The 19,201-nt window shown below is 34.2% G+C and overlaps 1 protein-coding gene across 1 annotated transcript; it reads right to left on the minus strand.

Moving 5' to 3' along the window:
* Nucleotides 1–12,060: 12,060 nt before the first annotated feature.
* Nucleotides 12,061–13,647, minus strand: LOC132555996 (uncharacterized). Its single transcript, XM_060220385.1, has one exon. It carries the CDS (start codon nt 13,645–13,647, stop codon nt 12,061–12,063), a length of 1,587 nt encoding a protein of 528 aa, XP_060076368.1.
* Between the last annotated feature and the right edge of the window lie 5,554 nt (nt 13,648–19,201).

Here is a 19,201-nt window from a genome sequence, read left to right on the forward strand (position 1 = left end):
ACAACAACAGGGTTCTCTATTGTTATAAAACCTACATCATTGGCTTAGTAAATTACAACAACGGGGTCTCTATTGTTATATCACCTACATCATTGGCTCAGTCAATTATAACAACGAGGTCTCTATTGTTATATAACCTACATCATTGGCTTAGTAAATTACAACAACGGGGTCTCTATTGTTATCAAAAACCTACATCATTGGCTTAGTCAATTACAACAACGGGGTCTCTATTGTTATATAACCTACATCATTGGCTTAGTCAATTACAACAACGGGGTCTCTATTGTTATATAACCTACATCATTGGCCTAATAAATTACAACAACGGGGTCTCTATTGTTATAAAACCTACATCATTGGCTTAGTAAATTACAACAACGGGGTCTCTATTGTTATATAACCTACATCCTTGGCTTAGTCAATTACAACAACGGGGTCTCTATTGTTATATAACCTACATCACTGGCTTAGTAAATTACTACAACGGGGTCTCTATTGTTATATAACCTATATCATTGGCTTAGTAAATTACAACAACGGAGTCTCTATTGTTATATAACCTACATAATTTGCTAGTCAATTACAACAACGGGGTCTCTATTGTTATATAACCTACATCATTGGCTTAGTCAATTACAACAACGGGGTCTCTATTGTTATATAACCTACATCAACAACGTGATCTCTATTGTTATATAACCTACATCATTGGCTAAGTAAATTACAACAACGGGGTCTCTATTTTTATAAAACCTATATCATTGGCTTTGTCAATTACAACAACGGGGTCTCTATTGTTATATAACCTACATCAACAACGTGGTCTCTATATTTATATAACCTACATCATTGGCTAAGTAAATTACAACAACGTGGTCTCTATTGTTATGTAACCTACATCGTTGACCTAGTAAATTAAAACAGGTTAAAACCTACATCATTGGCTTAGTAAATTACTACAACGGGGTCTCTATTGTTATGAAACCTACATCAACAACGTGGTCTCTATTATTATGTAAATACATCGTTGACCTAGTAAAGTAAAAAAGGGTAAAGCCAACATCATCAACTCAGTCAATTATAACAACGAGGTCTCTATTGTTATATAACCTACATCATTGGCTTAGTCAATTACGACAACGGGGTCTCTATTGTTATATAACCTATATCATTGGCTTAGTAAATTACAACAACGGGGTCTCTATTGTTATATAACCTACATCATTGGCTAAGTATATTACCACAACGTGGTCTCTATTGTTATATAACCTACATCATTGGCTTAGTAAATTACAACAACGGGGTCTCTATTTTTATAAAACCTATATCATTGGCTTTGTCAATTACAACAACGGGGTCTCTATTGTTATATAACCTACATCAACAACGTGGTCTCTATATTTATATAACCTACATCATTGGCTAAGTAAATTACAACAACGTGGTCTCTATTGTTATATAATCTACATCATTGGCTAAGTAAATTAAAACAACGTGGTCTCTATTGTTATAAAACCTACATCATTGGCTTAGTAAATTACAACAACGGGGTCTCTATTGTTATATAACCTACATCATTGGCTTAGTCAATTACAACAACGGGGTCTCTATTGTTATATAACCTACATCATTTGTAAATTACAACAACATTGTTATAAAACCTACATCATTGGCTTAGTAAATTATAACAACGGGGTCTCTATTGTTATATAACCTACATCATTGGCTAAGTAAATTACCACAACGGGGTCTCTATTGTTATATAACCTACATCATTGGCTTAGTAAATTTAACAACGGGGTCTCTAAACGGGGTCTATTGTTATATCTATTGTTATATAAACCTATATCATTGGCTTAGTAAATTATTGTTATATATATCATTGGCTTAATAAATTACAACAACGGGGTCTCTATTGTTATATAACCTACGTTATTGGCTTAGTCAATTACGACAACGGGGTCTCTATTGTTATATAACCTACATCATTGGCGTAATTAATTACAACAACGGGGTCTCTATTGTTATATAACCTACATCATTGTTATATAACCTATATCATTGGCTTAGTAAATTACAACAACTATTGGGGTAAATTCTCTCTATTGTTATATAACCTACACATTCAACAACGTGGTCTCTATTGTTATATAACCTACATCATTGGCTAAGTAAATTACAACAACGGGGTCTCTATTGTTATATAACCTACATCCTTGGCTTACGGGGTCTCTATTGTTATATAACCAACATCAACAACGGGGTCTCTATTGTTATATAACCTACATCATTGGCTAAGTAAATTACCACAACGGGGTCTCTATTGTTATATATAACAACGAGGTCTCTATTGTTATATAACCTACATCATTGGCTTAGTCAATTACGACAACGGGGTCTCTATTGTTATATAACCTATATCATTGGCTTAGTAAATTACAACAACGGGGTCTCTATTGTCATATAACCTATATCATTGGCTTAGTAAATTACAACAACGGAGTCTCTATTGTTATATAACCTACATCATTGGCTAAGTAAATTAAAACAACGTGGTCTCTATTGTTATAAAACCTACATCATTGGCTTAGTAAATTACAACAACGGGGTCTCTATTGTTATATAACCTACGTTATTGACTTAGTCAATTACAACAACGGGGTCTCTATTGTTATATAACCTACGTTATTGGCTTAGTCAATTACGACAACGGGGTCTCTATTGTTATATAACCTACATCATTGGCGTAATTAATTACAACAACGGGGTCTCTATTGTTATATAATAACATTGGCTAGTAAATTACAACAACGGGGTCTCTATTGTTATATGATCTCTATTGTTATATAACCTACATCATTGGCTAAGTAAATTACAACAACGGGGTCTCTATTTTTATAAAACCTATATCATTGGCTTTGTCAATTACAACAACGGGGTCTCTATTGTTATATAACCTACATCAACAACGTGGTCTCTATATTTATATAACCTACATCATTGGCTAAGTAAATTACAACAACGTGGTCTCTATTGTTATGTAACCTACATCGTTGACCTAGTAAATTAAAACAGGTTAAAACCTACATCATTGGCTTAGTAAATTACTACAACGGGGTCTCTATTGTTATGAAACCTACATCAACAACGTGGTCTCTATTATTATGTAAACTACATCGTTGACCTAGTAAATTAAAACAGGTTAAAACCTACATCATCAACTTAGTAAATTACAAAACAGGGTCTCTATTGTTATGAAACCTACATCATTGGCTTAGTCAACTACAACAACGGGGTCTCTATTGTTATATAAACTACATCATTGGCCTAGTAAATTATAACAACGGGGTCTCTATTGTTATATAACCTACATCATTGGCTTAGTAAATTACAACAACGGGGTCTCTAGTTTTATAAAACCTATATCATTGGCTTCGTCAATTACAACAACGGGGTCTCTATTGTTATATAACCTACATCATTGGCTTAGTAAATTACAACAACGGGGTCTCTATTGTTATTATATACCTACATCATTGGCTAGTCAATTACAACAACGGGGTCTCTATTGTTATATAACCATCAACAACTATTGTTATATAACCTACAATTGGCTTAGTAAATTACAACAACGGGGTCTCTATTGTCATATAACCTATATCATTGGCTTAGTAAATTACAACAACGGAGTCTCTATTGTTATATAACCTACATCATCTATTGTTATAAAACCTACATCATTGGCTTAGGCAATTACAACAACGGGGTCTCTATTGTTATATAACCTACGTTATTGGCTTAGTCAATTACGACAACGGGGTCTCTATTGTTATATAACCTACATCATTGGCGTAATTAATTACAACAACGGGGTCTCTATTGTTATATAACCTACATCATTGGTAAATTTATAAAACCTACATCATTGGCTTGGGCAATTACAACAACGGGGTCTCTATTGTTATATAACCTACATCCTTTGCTTAATCAATTACAACAACGGGGTCTCTATTGTTATAAAACCTACATCATTGGTAAATTACAACAACGGGGTCTCTATTGTTATATAACCTATATCATTGGCTTAGTAAATTACAACAATGGTCTCTATAAATTATATAACCTACATCATTGGTTATATAACCTACATCTTTGGAAGTAAATTACCACAACGGGGTCTCTATTGTTATATAACCTACATCATTGGCTTAACGGGGTCTCAATTACAACAACGGGGTCTCTATTGTTATATAACCTACATCATTGGCTAAGTAAATTACAACAACGGTCTCTATTGGTCTACATATTGTTATATAACCTACATCATTGGCTAAGTAAATTACCACAACGGGGTCTCTATTGTTATATAACCTACATCCTTGGCTTAGTCAATTACAACGACGGGGTCTCTATTGTTATAAAACCTACATCATTGGCTTAGTAAATTACAACAACGGGGTCTCTATTGTTATATAACCTACAACATTGGCTAAGTAAATTAAAACAACGTGGTCTCTATTGTTATAAAACCTACATCATTGGCTTAGTAAATTACAACAACGGGGTCTCTATTGTTATATAACCTACATCCTTGGCTTAGTCAATTACAACAACGGGGTCTCTATTGTTATAAAATAATCATTGGCTTACAACGGGGTCTCTATTGTTCAACAACGTGATCTCTATTGTTATATAACCTACATCATTGGCTAAGTAAATTACAACAACGGGGTCTCTATTTTTATAAAACCTATATCATTGGCTTTGTCAATTACAACAACGGGGTCTCTATTGTTATATAACCTACATCAACAACGTGGTCTCTATATTTATATAACCTACATCATTGGCTAAGTAAATTACAACAACGTGGTCTCTATTGTTATGTAACCTACATCGTTGACCTAGTAAATTAAAACAGGTTAAAACCTACATCATTGGCTTAGTAAATTACTACAACGGGGTCTCTATTGTTATGAAACCTACATCAACAACGTGGTCTCTATTATTATGTAAATTACATCGTTGACCTAGTAAATTAAAACAGGTTAAAACCTACATCATCAACTTAGTAAATTACAAAACAGGGTCTCTATTGTTATATAACCTACATCCTTGGCTTAGTCAATTACAACGACGGGGTCTCTATTGTTATAAAACCTACATCATTGGCTTAGTCAATTACAACAACGGGGTCTCTATTGTTATATAACCTACATCAACAACGTGATCTCTATTGTTATATAACCTACATCATTGGCTAAGTAAATTACAACAACGGGGTCTCTATTTTTATAAAACCTATATCATTGGCTTTGTCAATTACAACAACGGGGTCTCTATTGTTATATAACCTACATCAACAACGTGGTCTCTATATTTATATAACCTACATCATTGGCTAAGTAAATTACAACAACGTGGTCTCTATTGTTATGTAACCTACATCGTTGACCTAGTAAATTAAAACAGGTTAAAACCTACATCATTGGCTTAGTAAATTACTACAACGGGGTCTCTATTGTTATGAAACCTACATCAACAACGTGGTCTCTATTATTATGTAAACTACATCGTTGACCTAGTAAATTAAAACAGGTTAAAACCTACATCATCAACTTAGTAAATTACAAAACAGGGTCTCTATTGTTATGAAACCTACATCATTGGCTTAGTCAACTACAACAACGGGGTCTCTATTGTTATATAAACTACATCATTGGCCTAGTAAATTATAACAACGGGGTCTCTATTGTTATATAACCTACATCATTGGCTAAGTATATTACCACAACGTGGTCTCTATTGTTATATAACCTACATCATTGGCTTAGTAAATTACAACAACGGGGTCTCTAGTTTTATAAAACCTATATCATTGGCTTCGTCAATTACAACAACGGGGTCTCTATTGTTATATAACCTACATCAACAACGTGGTCTCTATTGTTATATAACCTACATCATTGGCTAAGTAAATTACCACAACGGGGTCTCTATTGTTATATAACCTACATCCTTGGCTTAATCAATTACAACAACGGGGTCTCTATTGTTATAAAACCTACATCATTGGCTTAGGCAATTACAACAACGGGGTCTCTATTGTTATATAACCAACATCAACAACGGGGTCTCTATTGTTATATAACCTACATCATTGGCTTAATAAATTACAACAACGGGGTCTCTATTGTTATATAACCTACATCATTGGCTTAATAAATTACAACAACGGGGTCTCTATTGTTATAAAACCTACATCATGGGCTTAGTAAATTATAACAACGGGGTCTCTATTGTTATATAACCTACATCATTGGCTAAGTAAATTACCACAACGGGGTCTCTATTGTTATATAACCTACAACATTGGCTAAGTAAATTAAAACAACGTGGTCTCTATTGTTATAAAACCTACATCATTGGCTTAGTAAATTACAACAACGGGGTCTCTATTGTTATATAACCTACATCCTTGGCTTAGTCAATTACAACAACGGGGTCTCTATTGTTATATAACCTACATCAACAACGTGATCTCTATTGTTATATAACCTACATCATTGGCTAAGTAAATTACAACAACGGGGTCTCTATTTTTATAAAACCTATATCATTGGCTTTGTCAATTACAACAACGGGGTCTCTATTGTTATATAACCTACATCAACAACGTGGTCTCTATATTTATATAACCTACATCATTGGCTAAGTAAATTACAACAACGTGGTCTCTATTGTTATGTAACCTACATCGTTGACCTAGTAAATTAAAACAGGTTAAAACCTACATCATTGGCTTAGTAAATTACTACAACGGGGTCTCTATTGTTATGAAACCTACATCAACAACGTGGTCTCTATTATTATGTAAACTACATCGTTGACCTAGTAAATTAAAACAGGTTAAAACCTACATCATCAACTTAGTAAATTACAAAACAGGGTCTCTATTGTTATGAAACCTACATCATTGGCTTAGTCAACTACAACAACGGGGTCTCTATTGTTATATAACCAACATCAACAACGGGGTCTCTATTGTTATATAACCTACATCATTGGCTAAGTAAATTACCACAACGTGGTCTCTATTGTTATATAACCTACATCATTGGCTTAGTAAATTACAACAACGGGGTCTCTAGTTTTATAAAACCTATATCATTGGCTTAGTCAATTACAACAACGGGGTCTCTATTGTTATATAACCTACATCAACAACGTGGTCTCTATTGTTATATAACCTACATCATTGGCTAAGTAAATTACAACAACGGGGTCTCTATTGTTATATAACCTACATCATTGGCTTAATAAATTACAACAACGTGGTCTCTATTGTTATAAAACCTACATCATTGGCTTAGTAAATTACAACAACGGGGTCTCTATTGTTATATAACCTACATCATTGGCTAAGTAAATTACAACAACGTGGTCTCTATTGTTATGTAACCTACATCGTTGACCTAGTAAATTAAAACAGGTTAAAACCTACATCATTGGCTTAGTAAATTACTACAACGGGGTCTCTATTGTTATGAAAACGGGGTCTCTATTGTTATGAAACCTACATCTTAGTAAAACAACGTGGTCTCTATTGTTATGTAAACTACATCGTTGACCTAGTAAATTAAAACAGGTTAAAACCTACATCATCAACTTAGTAAATTACAAAACAGGGTCTCTATTGTTATGAAACCTACATCATTGGCTTAGTCAACTACAACAACGGGGTCTCTATTGTTATATAAACTACATCATTGGCCTAGTAAATTATAACAACGGGGTCTCTATTGTTATATAACCTACATCATTGGCTAAGTATATTACCACAACGTGGTCTCTATTGTTATATAACCTACATCATTGGCTTAGTAAATTACAACAACGGGGTCTCTAGTTTTATAAAACCTATATCATTGGCTTAGTCAATTACAACAACGGGGTCTCTATTGTTATATAACCTACATCAACAACGTGGTCTCTATTGTTATATAACCTACATCATTGGCTAAGTAAATTACCACAACGGGGTCTCTATTGTTATATAACCTACATCATTGGCTTAATAAATTACAACACATGGTCTCTATTGTTATGAAACCTACATCATTGGCTTAGTAAATTATAACAACGGGGTCTCTATTGTTATATAACCTACATCATTGGCTAAGTAAATTACCACAACGGGGTCTCTATTGTTATATAACCTACAACATTGGCTAAGTAAATTACAACAACGTGGTCTCTATTGTTATGTAACCTACATCGTTGACCTAGTAAATTAAAACAGGTTAAAACCTACATCACTGGCTTAGTAAATTACTACAACGGGGTCTCTATTGTTATATAACCTACATCAACAACGTGGTCTCTATTATTATGTAACCTACATAGTTGGCCTAGTAAATTAAAACAGGTTAAAACCTACATCATCGGCTTAGTAAATTACAAAACAGGGTCTCTATTGTTATGAGACCTACATCATTGGCTTAGTCAACTACAACAACGGGGTCTCTATTGTTATATAACCTACATCATTGACTTAGTCAATTACGACAACGGGGTCTCTATTGTCATGGAAATTTCATCATTGCATAAGAAAATTACAACAACGGAGTGTCTATTGTTATAAAACCTGCATCATTGGCTAAGTAAATTACAACAACGTGATCTCTATTGTTATATAACCTGCATCTTTGACTTAGTAAATTACAACAACGGGGTCTCTATTGTCATGGAAATTTCATCATGGCTTGGTAACTAAGATTATTGACAAAAGGGAGAATTAAGGGAATTCAGTCCGACAGGTTCGGTAATAAGACTGTCCCGCTATTAAGGCCGTCTTTGTCCAGCCCAATTATTTGTCACTGCGGTACTATTTATTTAGTTTTCAGTATTTAATGGCTTTCGTTTATCTGTGTGTCTTTTATACAAAGTATTGTTCTCGAGTCCTTTAGATGCCCCTCCTAATTTGATGAGTAAAAGCATTGCAGTTTTTCATCTCTTTGTCTAGTAACTGAATATTTTTGGATTGTTTATGAACGAAAAGAAAAGGATTGCAAAATATAAAATGTATACAAAAAATATAAATTCCATGTTAATATACCAGAAAATTATGTATAAAAGTACATGAAAAATAAGTGTAAGAATTCTCACTGTTTTAATCCTTAAAATTACAAGGCGTGAAGATTTTCACGGCTTTATTTTTATTTCAGAACATTTTAATTGATATAAATCACAAACATGATAATCAATACACACATACAAACCTTACATAACATACATACAATTATAAATTTAGTGTTGACAGACTCATCAATTTTTAAATAAGGGAGACAACTCTGTTATTCTTTATATTTTAATCTTATGATTATAAGAAGATAATCAACAATGCACCAGCTTTTCAGTTTACTATGTCTTATGATATTAATGATACAAATGTGCATTACATGTACTTCCCCTCTCATATAAAAGGGATTTGGGCCAAAATGTCAATGATATAAAAGTTAGCACTCTCATAAAACACATTATTCTAAATTAAAAGGATATTCAGACCAAAATAAAGAACCTACCAGAGTTGTTTCCTTATTATAAGATGATAACTGAAATAATTCAGATAGAACAAATAATAATGGGAAATGGGGGGAAAAGTATTAACCAGCATTCATCTCATTATCTATGGAAGGATATGTTTTTTTTTTCTAAATATATTTTGTCTTTGTTTTAGATCAGTTCTATAATTTCAATTCATGTTAGTATATATTTAGTCAAACATTAAAGCCTTTCTGTATCAGCAATATACTTAATTACAGCATCAAACAATAATTTGTTGATTTGGGTGGTAGAGATTGGGCAGCCATGCAAAACATAGTTTAGTTCATAGTAGTTATGATTATGGTTGTTCAGTGTTTGTAATACACTTTGTCTTGGGTTGATATATCTAGGGCAGTCAAAAAAGAAATGCCGAGCTCTTTCAGTTGGGGTACCACATGCACAAGATGGGTCATTATAAAATGGTCTTTAAGCAGATCATGATTTAGAGAGCTAGCTGAATTCAGCTGACAGAGAATGGTATTGTTAAAAAATGGTTGGATAATATCAAATAAGTATTCAGGTCTTTCTTATATGGGATATATATAGTATTGAAAGGGACTTTCTGTCTATTTGTTTTAGAAGTCTCAGAATATTAATTTTTGATCTGCATTTTTTGTACATAAAATCTATGTGCTTATTCCATTTGCTATCACAACTGAATACTAAACCAAGATGCTTGTGGTCGGAAGAGGTTTTGACAAGTTGATTGTTAAAATAAATATCAGGATGGTTTGGTATGGGTTTCCTTGTAAATATTACTGATTCTATTTTAGATCGATTAAACTAAATATCCCATTGTTTAGCCCAATCTTTTATAGAATTTCAATAATTTCCACGGGACTCAGCTTCTTCAACTGGATTATCATTGACAACTTTAAACAGAAACCTATCATCAGCAAACAACTTAATAAAGCTATTAACACAGTCAGTGATACCATTTATGTACAGTTAAAAGAGAAAAGGTCATAGGACTGAGCCCAGGGGACTCCTGCATTAACAGGTTAAAAGGTTGAGGCAAAGGCTTCAATCACCACACGTTGTTTCTATTAGATAAATAACTTTGTAGACACCTTTAAACATACCTTCAATTCCATAAGATTCAAGCCTGTATAATAAACCCTCATGCCCGACTCTATGAAATGCCTTGCTTATATCACAAAATACAAATCTCAACTCTTTATTATAATCTAAATTACAAATTATATTGTGATATGTTGAAAGCAGTTGGTTAATAATTTAATCCTTAAGCATAATCCTTACTAATGTTGTGATATAATTTCATATAAAGGAAGATGGTTGAACAAATATTTAAATATTATCTTTTCTAGCATCTAACTAAAACATTAGGTCACTGAAATAGGTCAGTAATTGGTTACATCATTTTTAATCCCTTTCCTTTATAGATAGAAGTGACGTTAAACATATCCAACGGGAAAGTATAATGCCTGTCTCAAGGGTTTTATTAAAAAGTATAGCTAGATATTATGAGATAGAAGAATCAAGCATTTTGATTATTTTCAGAAAGAGATTATCAGGCCCTGGTGGTTTCCTAAAATTTAGTAAAAACAAAAGCTGATCTTAAACATCTTGTTCAGAGATAATGATATTGTTAATAGTATAAGGTGTAGCTGAAACAGCTTTAGCAAAGGGATGAGTTATATAGTATCCATTGTCAAGAAAGATTTGTTGTAGGTTTTGAACACTGAATTGGCAAGTTTCCACCATTTACTGGGAAGGAGAGACTTGTCACCTGCATTTTTCGCAAGGTTTTTATAATAACTCTTTTTTGCATTACGTTTCTTTTCTGTCTGTAATCTTCCCAATGATTTGGCGATGAATTTGCTATAGCTTTTTTGTGAATTCGATTTCGTTGCCTACTATTTAATTTGATTGTTTGATTCATCCATGGTTTGTCATTAGGCCGAAAAGTAATTTGTGGAGGGGAGAAACTGCTGAATAAGATCATTTATCGAGTTAATAAGAAATTGATTAAGCTCTTCAGCAGTCATAGTATTAGATATTTCATCCTAGTCTAATATTGCCAATTCATTCTTCCTGCTATCAAAATCAGCTCTATCAAAGATATTTTTTCTATACTGTAAGCGTTACGTTTAAATATTGAGCACGGCTTTAATCCTTGAAACATGACGATGAGGATTTTCACTACTTCAATCGTTAAAACCATAAATTGTAGGAAATTTCATTTTTTTAATCCTTAAAAAAATTGTAAGGGAGAAGTTTTACAACTTTAATCCTTGAAACTGCAAGGTATGGATATTTTCACCGCTTTCATCTAGAACTTTAAAACGTGACTGTTTTTACCACTTGAAACCTTAAATCTACAATGTATAAGGATTTTCACCGTGCCTATGCAATCTAATTTCATGTCCATCAGTTCAGATTGAAATCTTTCCTTTCCATAAGACATGAACGGGTATCACAATCACTCATTCATAACTGAAATAACCGGACGCGATCACGGTTAAAAACTGCGGATACAACATTTGATCTGTTCACACTGACAGCCCATGTGTTATACTTGTCTGTGTGTAAAATCCTGAGAAATTCCCCCTGTCCATTCAGAAGAAGAATTCTATTGTTGCAGTGATCAGCGATGACGATGTTTCCACGCCTGTCAAACGCAATACCATAACAAATGAATATGTCAGATTCTGACACGGTCGTCTGTTGGTAGTCGGTCGGTATCTCTCCTCGGTACCGAAAAAGTTCTCGAAAATCAGTGTCCATAACGACAACATTCCGTTTGCCTTCGCCGCCATGATCTTTTAAGTCCTCATCAATCACTGCCACATTATTTGTAACAGGACACTCGGAGATTCTCAATGGCGTACTCACTAACGGTTTCTTGGTTCTTGCCGTTAGTGTGGTGAGTACTACTTTACCTTTAGTGGTTAATTTCGAGATGTGTTTCGCCATACCAACAATCACATGGTTACTGGCTGTAACACAAAGACACATGGGTGCCTTCTTGGTCTCAAATCTTTTCTCCAGGATCCCCGATGGCACAAGCTCCATGATTCGTTTGTCATGTGTTTGACAGGTCCAAAGAGCATCTGTTGCAGGCGACACACTGATGTCTCTTATGTTAACATTGTGTCGTAGGAAGCCTTTCATGACTCCAGCAGTGTCCATCAATGCCAAAGAACCACTGTTGAAATAACTATTCCACACCTGACCGTCACTAGTGTGACAAATAGAAGATATCAATCGTGCAGATTTGAACTTCTTAACCACCATTGCATGTGACAAAAATTCTGATTTGGGAAGATCACTGAACATAGATTCGCCACTTTCGCTCAAACCTTGACCCATCTGATCTGCAAGATCGGATGTCGACCCTGCTGATGTATCCTGACTCAAGATCCCGTCACCCAAAGCCTGTTTCAAGTATTTCAAGGGATTTGGATTCGCCGTGAAGCTTGCAGAACGAAGGATAGGTTTCAAAGGAAGGACCTCATCATATTGAGTCTTGCATCCGAGATAGTATATTTCAACATGTGTTCCATTAGCAAGCAATGTCTTGCATTCCTGCATCTGTTGCTTCAGCTGCTCCTCGTAGATCTCCAGGTCTTGTCTGTAAGTTTGTAAGAGTCTGGTATTTTCTGCCTCCATCTGACTATAGACAGAGAGCGTCTGTGCCGAAAGCAGATCCAGCTCTTCCTTCAATTTGATCGTTTGTGTTTTCAGCTCTGAAGCAAGAAGTTCAAAAGTACTTGCGTTGTCTTTGAGTTGGGTCTCAGTTGAGGCGATATATTCATGAACTAACACCAGTTCATTTCTCTCCGTCTTTTCTATAAAATTTTGAATGTCTCTCTTTCTTTCAGGAATTATTTCACCAAGTTCACAAATGGAATGTTCCTTGTTGTGGCCACTCGAAAAACATTTATCACAACAAAGATCATTGCAACTCCTGCAATAGAACTCGAGTTGTCTCCCTTGGTGATGTTTACATGTTCTCTGCCTTTTCGTTTGAACTTCGCCCTGTTCCATATTCGTGTAGATTGGTTTCTCGGCCATTCTGTTATATGAAGGTAAGAAGTAATCGATGAACTATTCACCTTTTCCACCAGATTAACAAAATTTATGCGGAGGTTCTTTGCTTCTTATGGAGTTCATGTTCCATTTCCATCACAAGGAAAATAAATTGTACTCTACCGTCTATGCTCGTCCTGGTTGTCAACAACATTCCACTCGTGTTCGGTCGTCTCCATCGTCATATACAAAATATCCATCAAAATTGTTAATGTATTCATTGTAGATTCCTGTAAAGGATCAGTGTTCCGGACACAAAACATCCGATCATTAAATATATACCATCGCAAGACTAATATCGAATGCACACAACATGACCTCCAATGCAATGCTGTTTACTAGCTGACTAGCTCATGAATACCAGTGTGAATTTATCTTCAGGTAAATCTTTGTTGCACAGAAATATTATACTACCTGGTTCAACGAGCGTCCCAGAAACTTTATAATCAACTTGACAGGCATGTTTTAAATACTAAAACTTTCATTCTGTACCTGACCTACAAGTGTTTACAAAACGACTGCAAGATACTTTATCGAATTTCCATCAAATATAACTTTCTCAGATGTCAGTACGACTAATAATTTGTAATTAACTGACCCCCCCCCCCCAAAAAAAAACAAAAAAAACCCAAAAAAAAAACAAAAAAAATTGCCTTTAAGACGTTTCCTGTATTTTTTTGAACCTATGTTATTATGTATAAAATTATACACAGTCATTTGAGAATGACAATGGATTAAACACGGAGACTGGATGAAATATACATGAGATATACCTGCATCGTATCCAGACACGCAATCACCAAGTAATAAAAACTACCGAACAATTAGCTATCACTTGTGTTTTATACGATCTTGGATATAGCAGGTGTTAGTTACTGCTGCCGTACCTGCATGCCAAGCTTTAAAGATTCATACAGTTGTACTTGACATTCTTATGAAATCATCATAAATTTGAAAAATAAGAAACATATTTATCATTACGGTGCTATTAACACCTTCGGGAAGTAACGATTGCGTCACGAAGAATGGCTTAAGTGAGTACGCTTAAACATGCAAACTTTCTTTCCACATAGAACGGTTAAAATGTTGCTGTTATTCTACAAAATAGCTCCACTATTAGTAAAAACTAGACAATGACATTTTTTGCCGCTGTGTTTCTAGTTTTACACCTTATCAATAGCGAAATTTGATCTTGAATATTTCGACATTCTATTTCAACATTTTACAATTTTAACTGCAGGTTCTAACACAGAATACAGAATTAGTGTACAATATGAGTAGCATATACAATATTTTCCAGCAATGGACAACATATCCATACTATTTCCATCCTTGATATAAAGTATCATTGATTTACAAATATCAAAATATTTTGTCACCTTTTCATGTTCTTTCAGAAATTAGGAAAACTTACACAATGTTTCAATTCAACCTGTTCATTATGTTCAAGAAAACTAAATTTCCATGCCCTAGGATTTTTTCTGCTTTTCCATTCCATTTGATTTTTTTTTTAAAAATGTAGTTCTTGGACAACATGCTTAAGTTTTGATTACAATTACCTTTTCGATATAGAAGTCTTCTGAAAGACCAATCATTTGAAAGTTTCTTTGCTGACCTTAACCTCTCCTTAAAATTATCTTCAAAAATATTTTCTAATTGAAAATTATTAGAAATTCCTAACAATTTAAATTTTCCTTGGTGATTCCATCTCAAGTTTTTCTCTTGAAAGATTTCTTCTCCACAATCCCGTTTTTGGCCCCAATCCATACTGCCTATGTGTTATCTATATTTGTCTTAAGACCAGATACCTTGTCAAAATCATTTAAAGTTTCCAGAACCTATTTATAGGAATTTGGATCATCTGAAAATGTGAATGATACGTCATCTGCAAACTGATTGATCAGATATTCTGAACTTTTTATTTGTATTACTGAGCTTAAATGTCAACACATAAAATAAAAATATTCGTACGTACTTCAAAAAACTTTGAACAGAGTTCATTATTCAAAACACAGCGGCATATAAAAAGTTCTAATCCATTTACAAACGGAAGGGCCAAAACCACAGAAAATTGATAAAATTAAATTCTAACGAGTCGAAAGCTTTCGCGAAATCAATATAGCAAAAGTAAACCTGGACTGCTTTCCTTTTCTGTTTTTTCTACGATGTCATAAATTAGCCTGGTACATTCACCATTGTATCTAATAAAACCCTTCTCTGTATCACTTATTAGACTATTTAATACTGACTTAATTCTATTTGAAATGACTGAGGAACCAATTTTATAATTAACGTTTAACAAAGTAATTGGTCTCCAGTTTTATACATATACTTTAAACTTAAGAATGTATATAATTACACTTTGACATTGAGTAATAGAGAAAATTTCTCCTTCATATGCTTGATTTAGAGAGCTAATTAAAAAGCTATTAATATCTGACTAAAACAGTTTGTAGAATTCAACGGTAAATCCATCTATTCCTTGTATCTTTAAGTGCATTAAGTCACTCTTAATAATTATTTATTAATTCCTTCAATTAATTATTTTTAATGGAGAGTTTATTGATATAAATATTTTCTTCATTAAAACGAGATTAATTTTCAACTTCATGTACATCGTCAGAAATTGAGCCTGTTTAAAGATTCCGGTAAAAATATTCTTGTTAAATGTCATGAATATCATTTAATTCTACGTCAGTTTCTGATTTTAATTTTGGGATCATTCTTTTTTGTTAATTTCTTTTTTTTTCTAAATTACAGAAAAAAAACGAATTTATTTCCCCATCAATTTTCCATTTTGTTTTTGCTCTTTAAATAGGCCTTTTTATTATATTCTCCCTAATTAGTTTAAGCTCATTTTCTAATGCCCAAATAAGTTCATATTGCCTGTTACCTCCTTTTTGTAATTGTGCAAGTTTTGTCTCCATTTGTTTTGTTTTGTGTTTGCCTTTTTTATGCGATGAATGTGCAATAGTTTGTCCTCATAACAATAAAGTACCCAAGAGTAATTTATCACTTATTATAAAAGTCATTTAATTGACATCTTCTTTTGGATCTGTAGCATACATGTCTTAGGTATCCTTAATACATTTTTAACGAGGACAACATAATCAGGATCGTTTAACAAGCTATCATTAAGTTTCAAAGTTCCTTTTGGATGGCTAATACATTTGACGAATAGTGACACGGAAGAATGATCTGATTTATAACTCACTCCAATATTCGCATGAGATATAAAAGGAATTCTGTCAGATGGTATTAAAATGTCTAGCCTGTTTTTAATGTGGACTATGTTATGTAAATATGTGTTGTTCAGAATTTCTTTCCCTCCAACGCAGCATGTTCTCGCGTTTCAACTCATTCTCTGACACAGTCGTCAACAGAATCCAAAAGTATTTAGAAATTCAAATTACATGTACAACTAACGGACGGGCTTTCACGACATTTAAGATCCTTCAAGGAAAACTCCTCTTGCTTAACAATTTTGAATATTGTTTAAATCACCAACTGCCAAGTTTGGCAATAGTTATAAGTAGACGTAGAACAAGAACAAGCTAACGGAGGACTAGTTCTAAGGTCATCTTCATTCAGCTGTTTCAGTATTTGTTTGAACAAAATTGGATGCAATAACCTTGGAGTAACTGTTGGAAACCACAGGGGTGTCTCTGCTTTGAAAGTATGGTGTACTGTTAGCTAGAACCTACGTCTGGTGTAAAGTTTTGCTGGTGTAACTTAAACACTCAACTTTCATAAATTGGCGAGTTGTTAAAGGCTCGCGGCATCCTTACCTTACCTTAAATGTTTAACAAACCTAATTTTGACCACATCAACAATGATTTATGAAGCTGAAACCACTTGAAGTTTTCGTAGCACGGAGAGGAGAAGCGCAAGTAGTTCGAACAATATGGATACCTAATGGTTTCTGTTAATTATTCATTAGATTTTCAAACGTGACCGTATATCCGCTAGATTTATTATAATGTCTATGTCCGTGGCTACGATTACGTCTAGTTTGATGTGTGAATAAAACCATAACGTTAGTGTTACTGAATACTCGACTGGACAAATTTCCTACAGAATCCAGGCAGCCATAGCAGCCATATGGCGTACCAGTGCCAAGGAGTCTAATATAGAGTTCCTCACTATTTTGTATCAAATTTCACCGACTACAGCACAATGGGAACTGGGACAACGTTATGTTTATGGAATACAAGATCGTGAAACACGAAGGCTAAAAAAAATCTAGATCTAAGAAATACAGTTTATAAGTTTTCGTAGCTGACAGGTAGTGTCATATTCATGAAGTACGAGATAGCCAAACACAAAAGCGAGAACTGGTTGAATCTAAGAAATATATATTACGAAAAGGAATGAAAGGTTTCAACCGGACTAGAAAGAAGAGAGGGACTACAAAACTGAATTCCTCTACTTCTGCTCTCCACTTGGCCCCGATTTTCTATTTTTCCGCTCATCCCTTGGCCATGAATTCCTTTACTTCCGCTCTCCCCTTGGCCACAAATTCCTCTACTTTCGCTCACCCCTTGGCCCCGAATTCCTCTACTTCCGCTCATCCCTTGGCCCCGAATTCCTCTACTTCCGCTGACTCCTTGGCCCCGAATTCCTCTATTTCCGCTCACCCCGTGGTCCTATTTGGCCGAAACATCATCAGTAATAGAAACGATGGTTGTCCTACTAGCGTAACGCATCGGGCAATATTAGATTGAAATCCTCTAAATTCCTAGCAGACATCACACTTGAAGAATAACCCCTTTTGAATCCTACCCAAAGTCCCTTGGAGGCAAATCAACTGCATCGATATGAATCATCATTGTCCTCCCGAAGTTATTTTTCAGACCAAAGTTGGTTGAAATCAACTCAAGCATTTGAAATCAAACTTTTAACTGAATTCCCTATTTAGAACACCGCCCTTCAGTCTTAAGATTGCCCTCCTCAAGTGATATTTCTGACCAAATAAGGTTAAAATCCACTCAAGTGTTAAGGAGAAGCAGTGTTTAAAAGCAATTTTTTTAATGAATTTCCCATTTGGGACCCCGCTACCAAGTCCTCAGTGGCGGAATCAATTTCATTTCTGTAAGTTATGATAAACATTCCCGAAATACAAATCCAGACAAATTTGGTTGAAATTTGTGCAAGCACACGGAAGGAGAAGTATTTCAAAATAAAGTTTACACACGACAGACGAGGACGGACGAAGCATGATGAACCTACAGTAAGATGTATTGGTTGTTATGAGACAGTGTTGTATACATGAAATATTAGATCGCTACACACGTAGGCTTAAAAATGTTACACCAAAGAAATATAATATACACGTACATGTATATGGAGCGGCCATGTTCATTGTAATTCATTCAGTGACTCAATGGTTTTGAAATCAGATGTTGTCACCAAGTGTGACGAACAAACACTGAAAGGCTTTAAAGATACTTCGGTGTATCAAATAATGATGTACGGAGAACAAAATGGGTTTGATATGTTAACACGTTTTACTCTTCGCCAACATCTGTATAATATCGAC

The sequence above is a fragment of the Ylistrum balloti genome, unplaced genomic scaffold (genome assembly GCF_031769215.1).
Source record: "Ylistrum balloti isolate Yb309-2 unplaced genomic scaffold, AGI_CSIRO_Ybal_v1 Utg370538, whole genome shotgun sequence".
Taxonomy (NCBI): domain Eukaryota; kingdom Metazoa; phylum Mollusca; class Bivalvia; order Pectinida; family Pectinidae; genus Ylistrum; species Ylistrum balloti.

What these genes read in the sequence shown, in the direction of transcription:
- LOC132555996 (XM_060220385.1), bottom strand. Translation starts at nt 13,647, where the DNA reads ATGGCCGAGAAACCAATCTACACGAATATGGAACAGGGCGAAGTTCAA.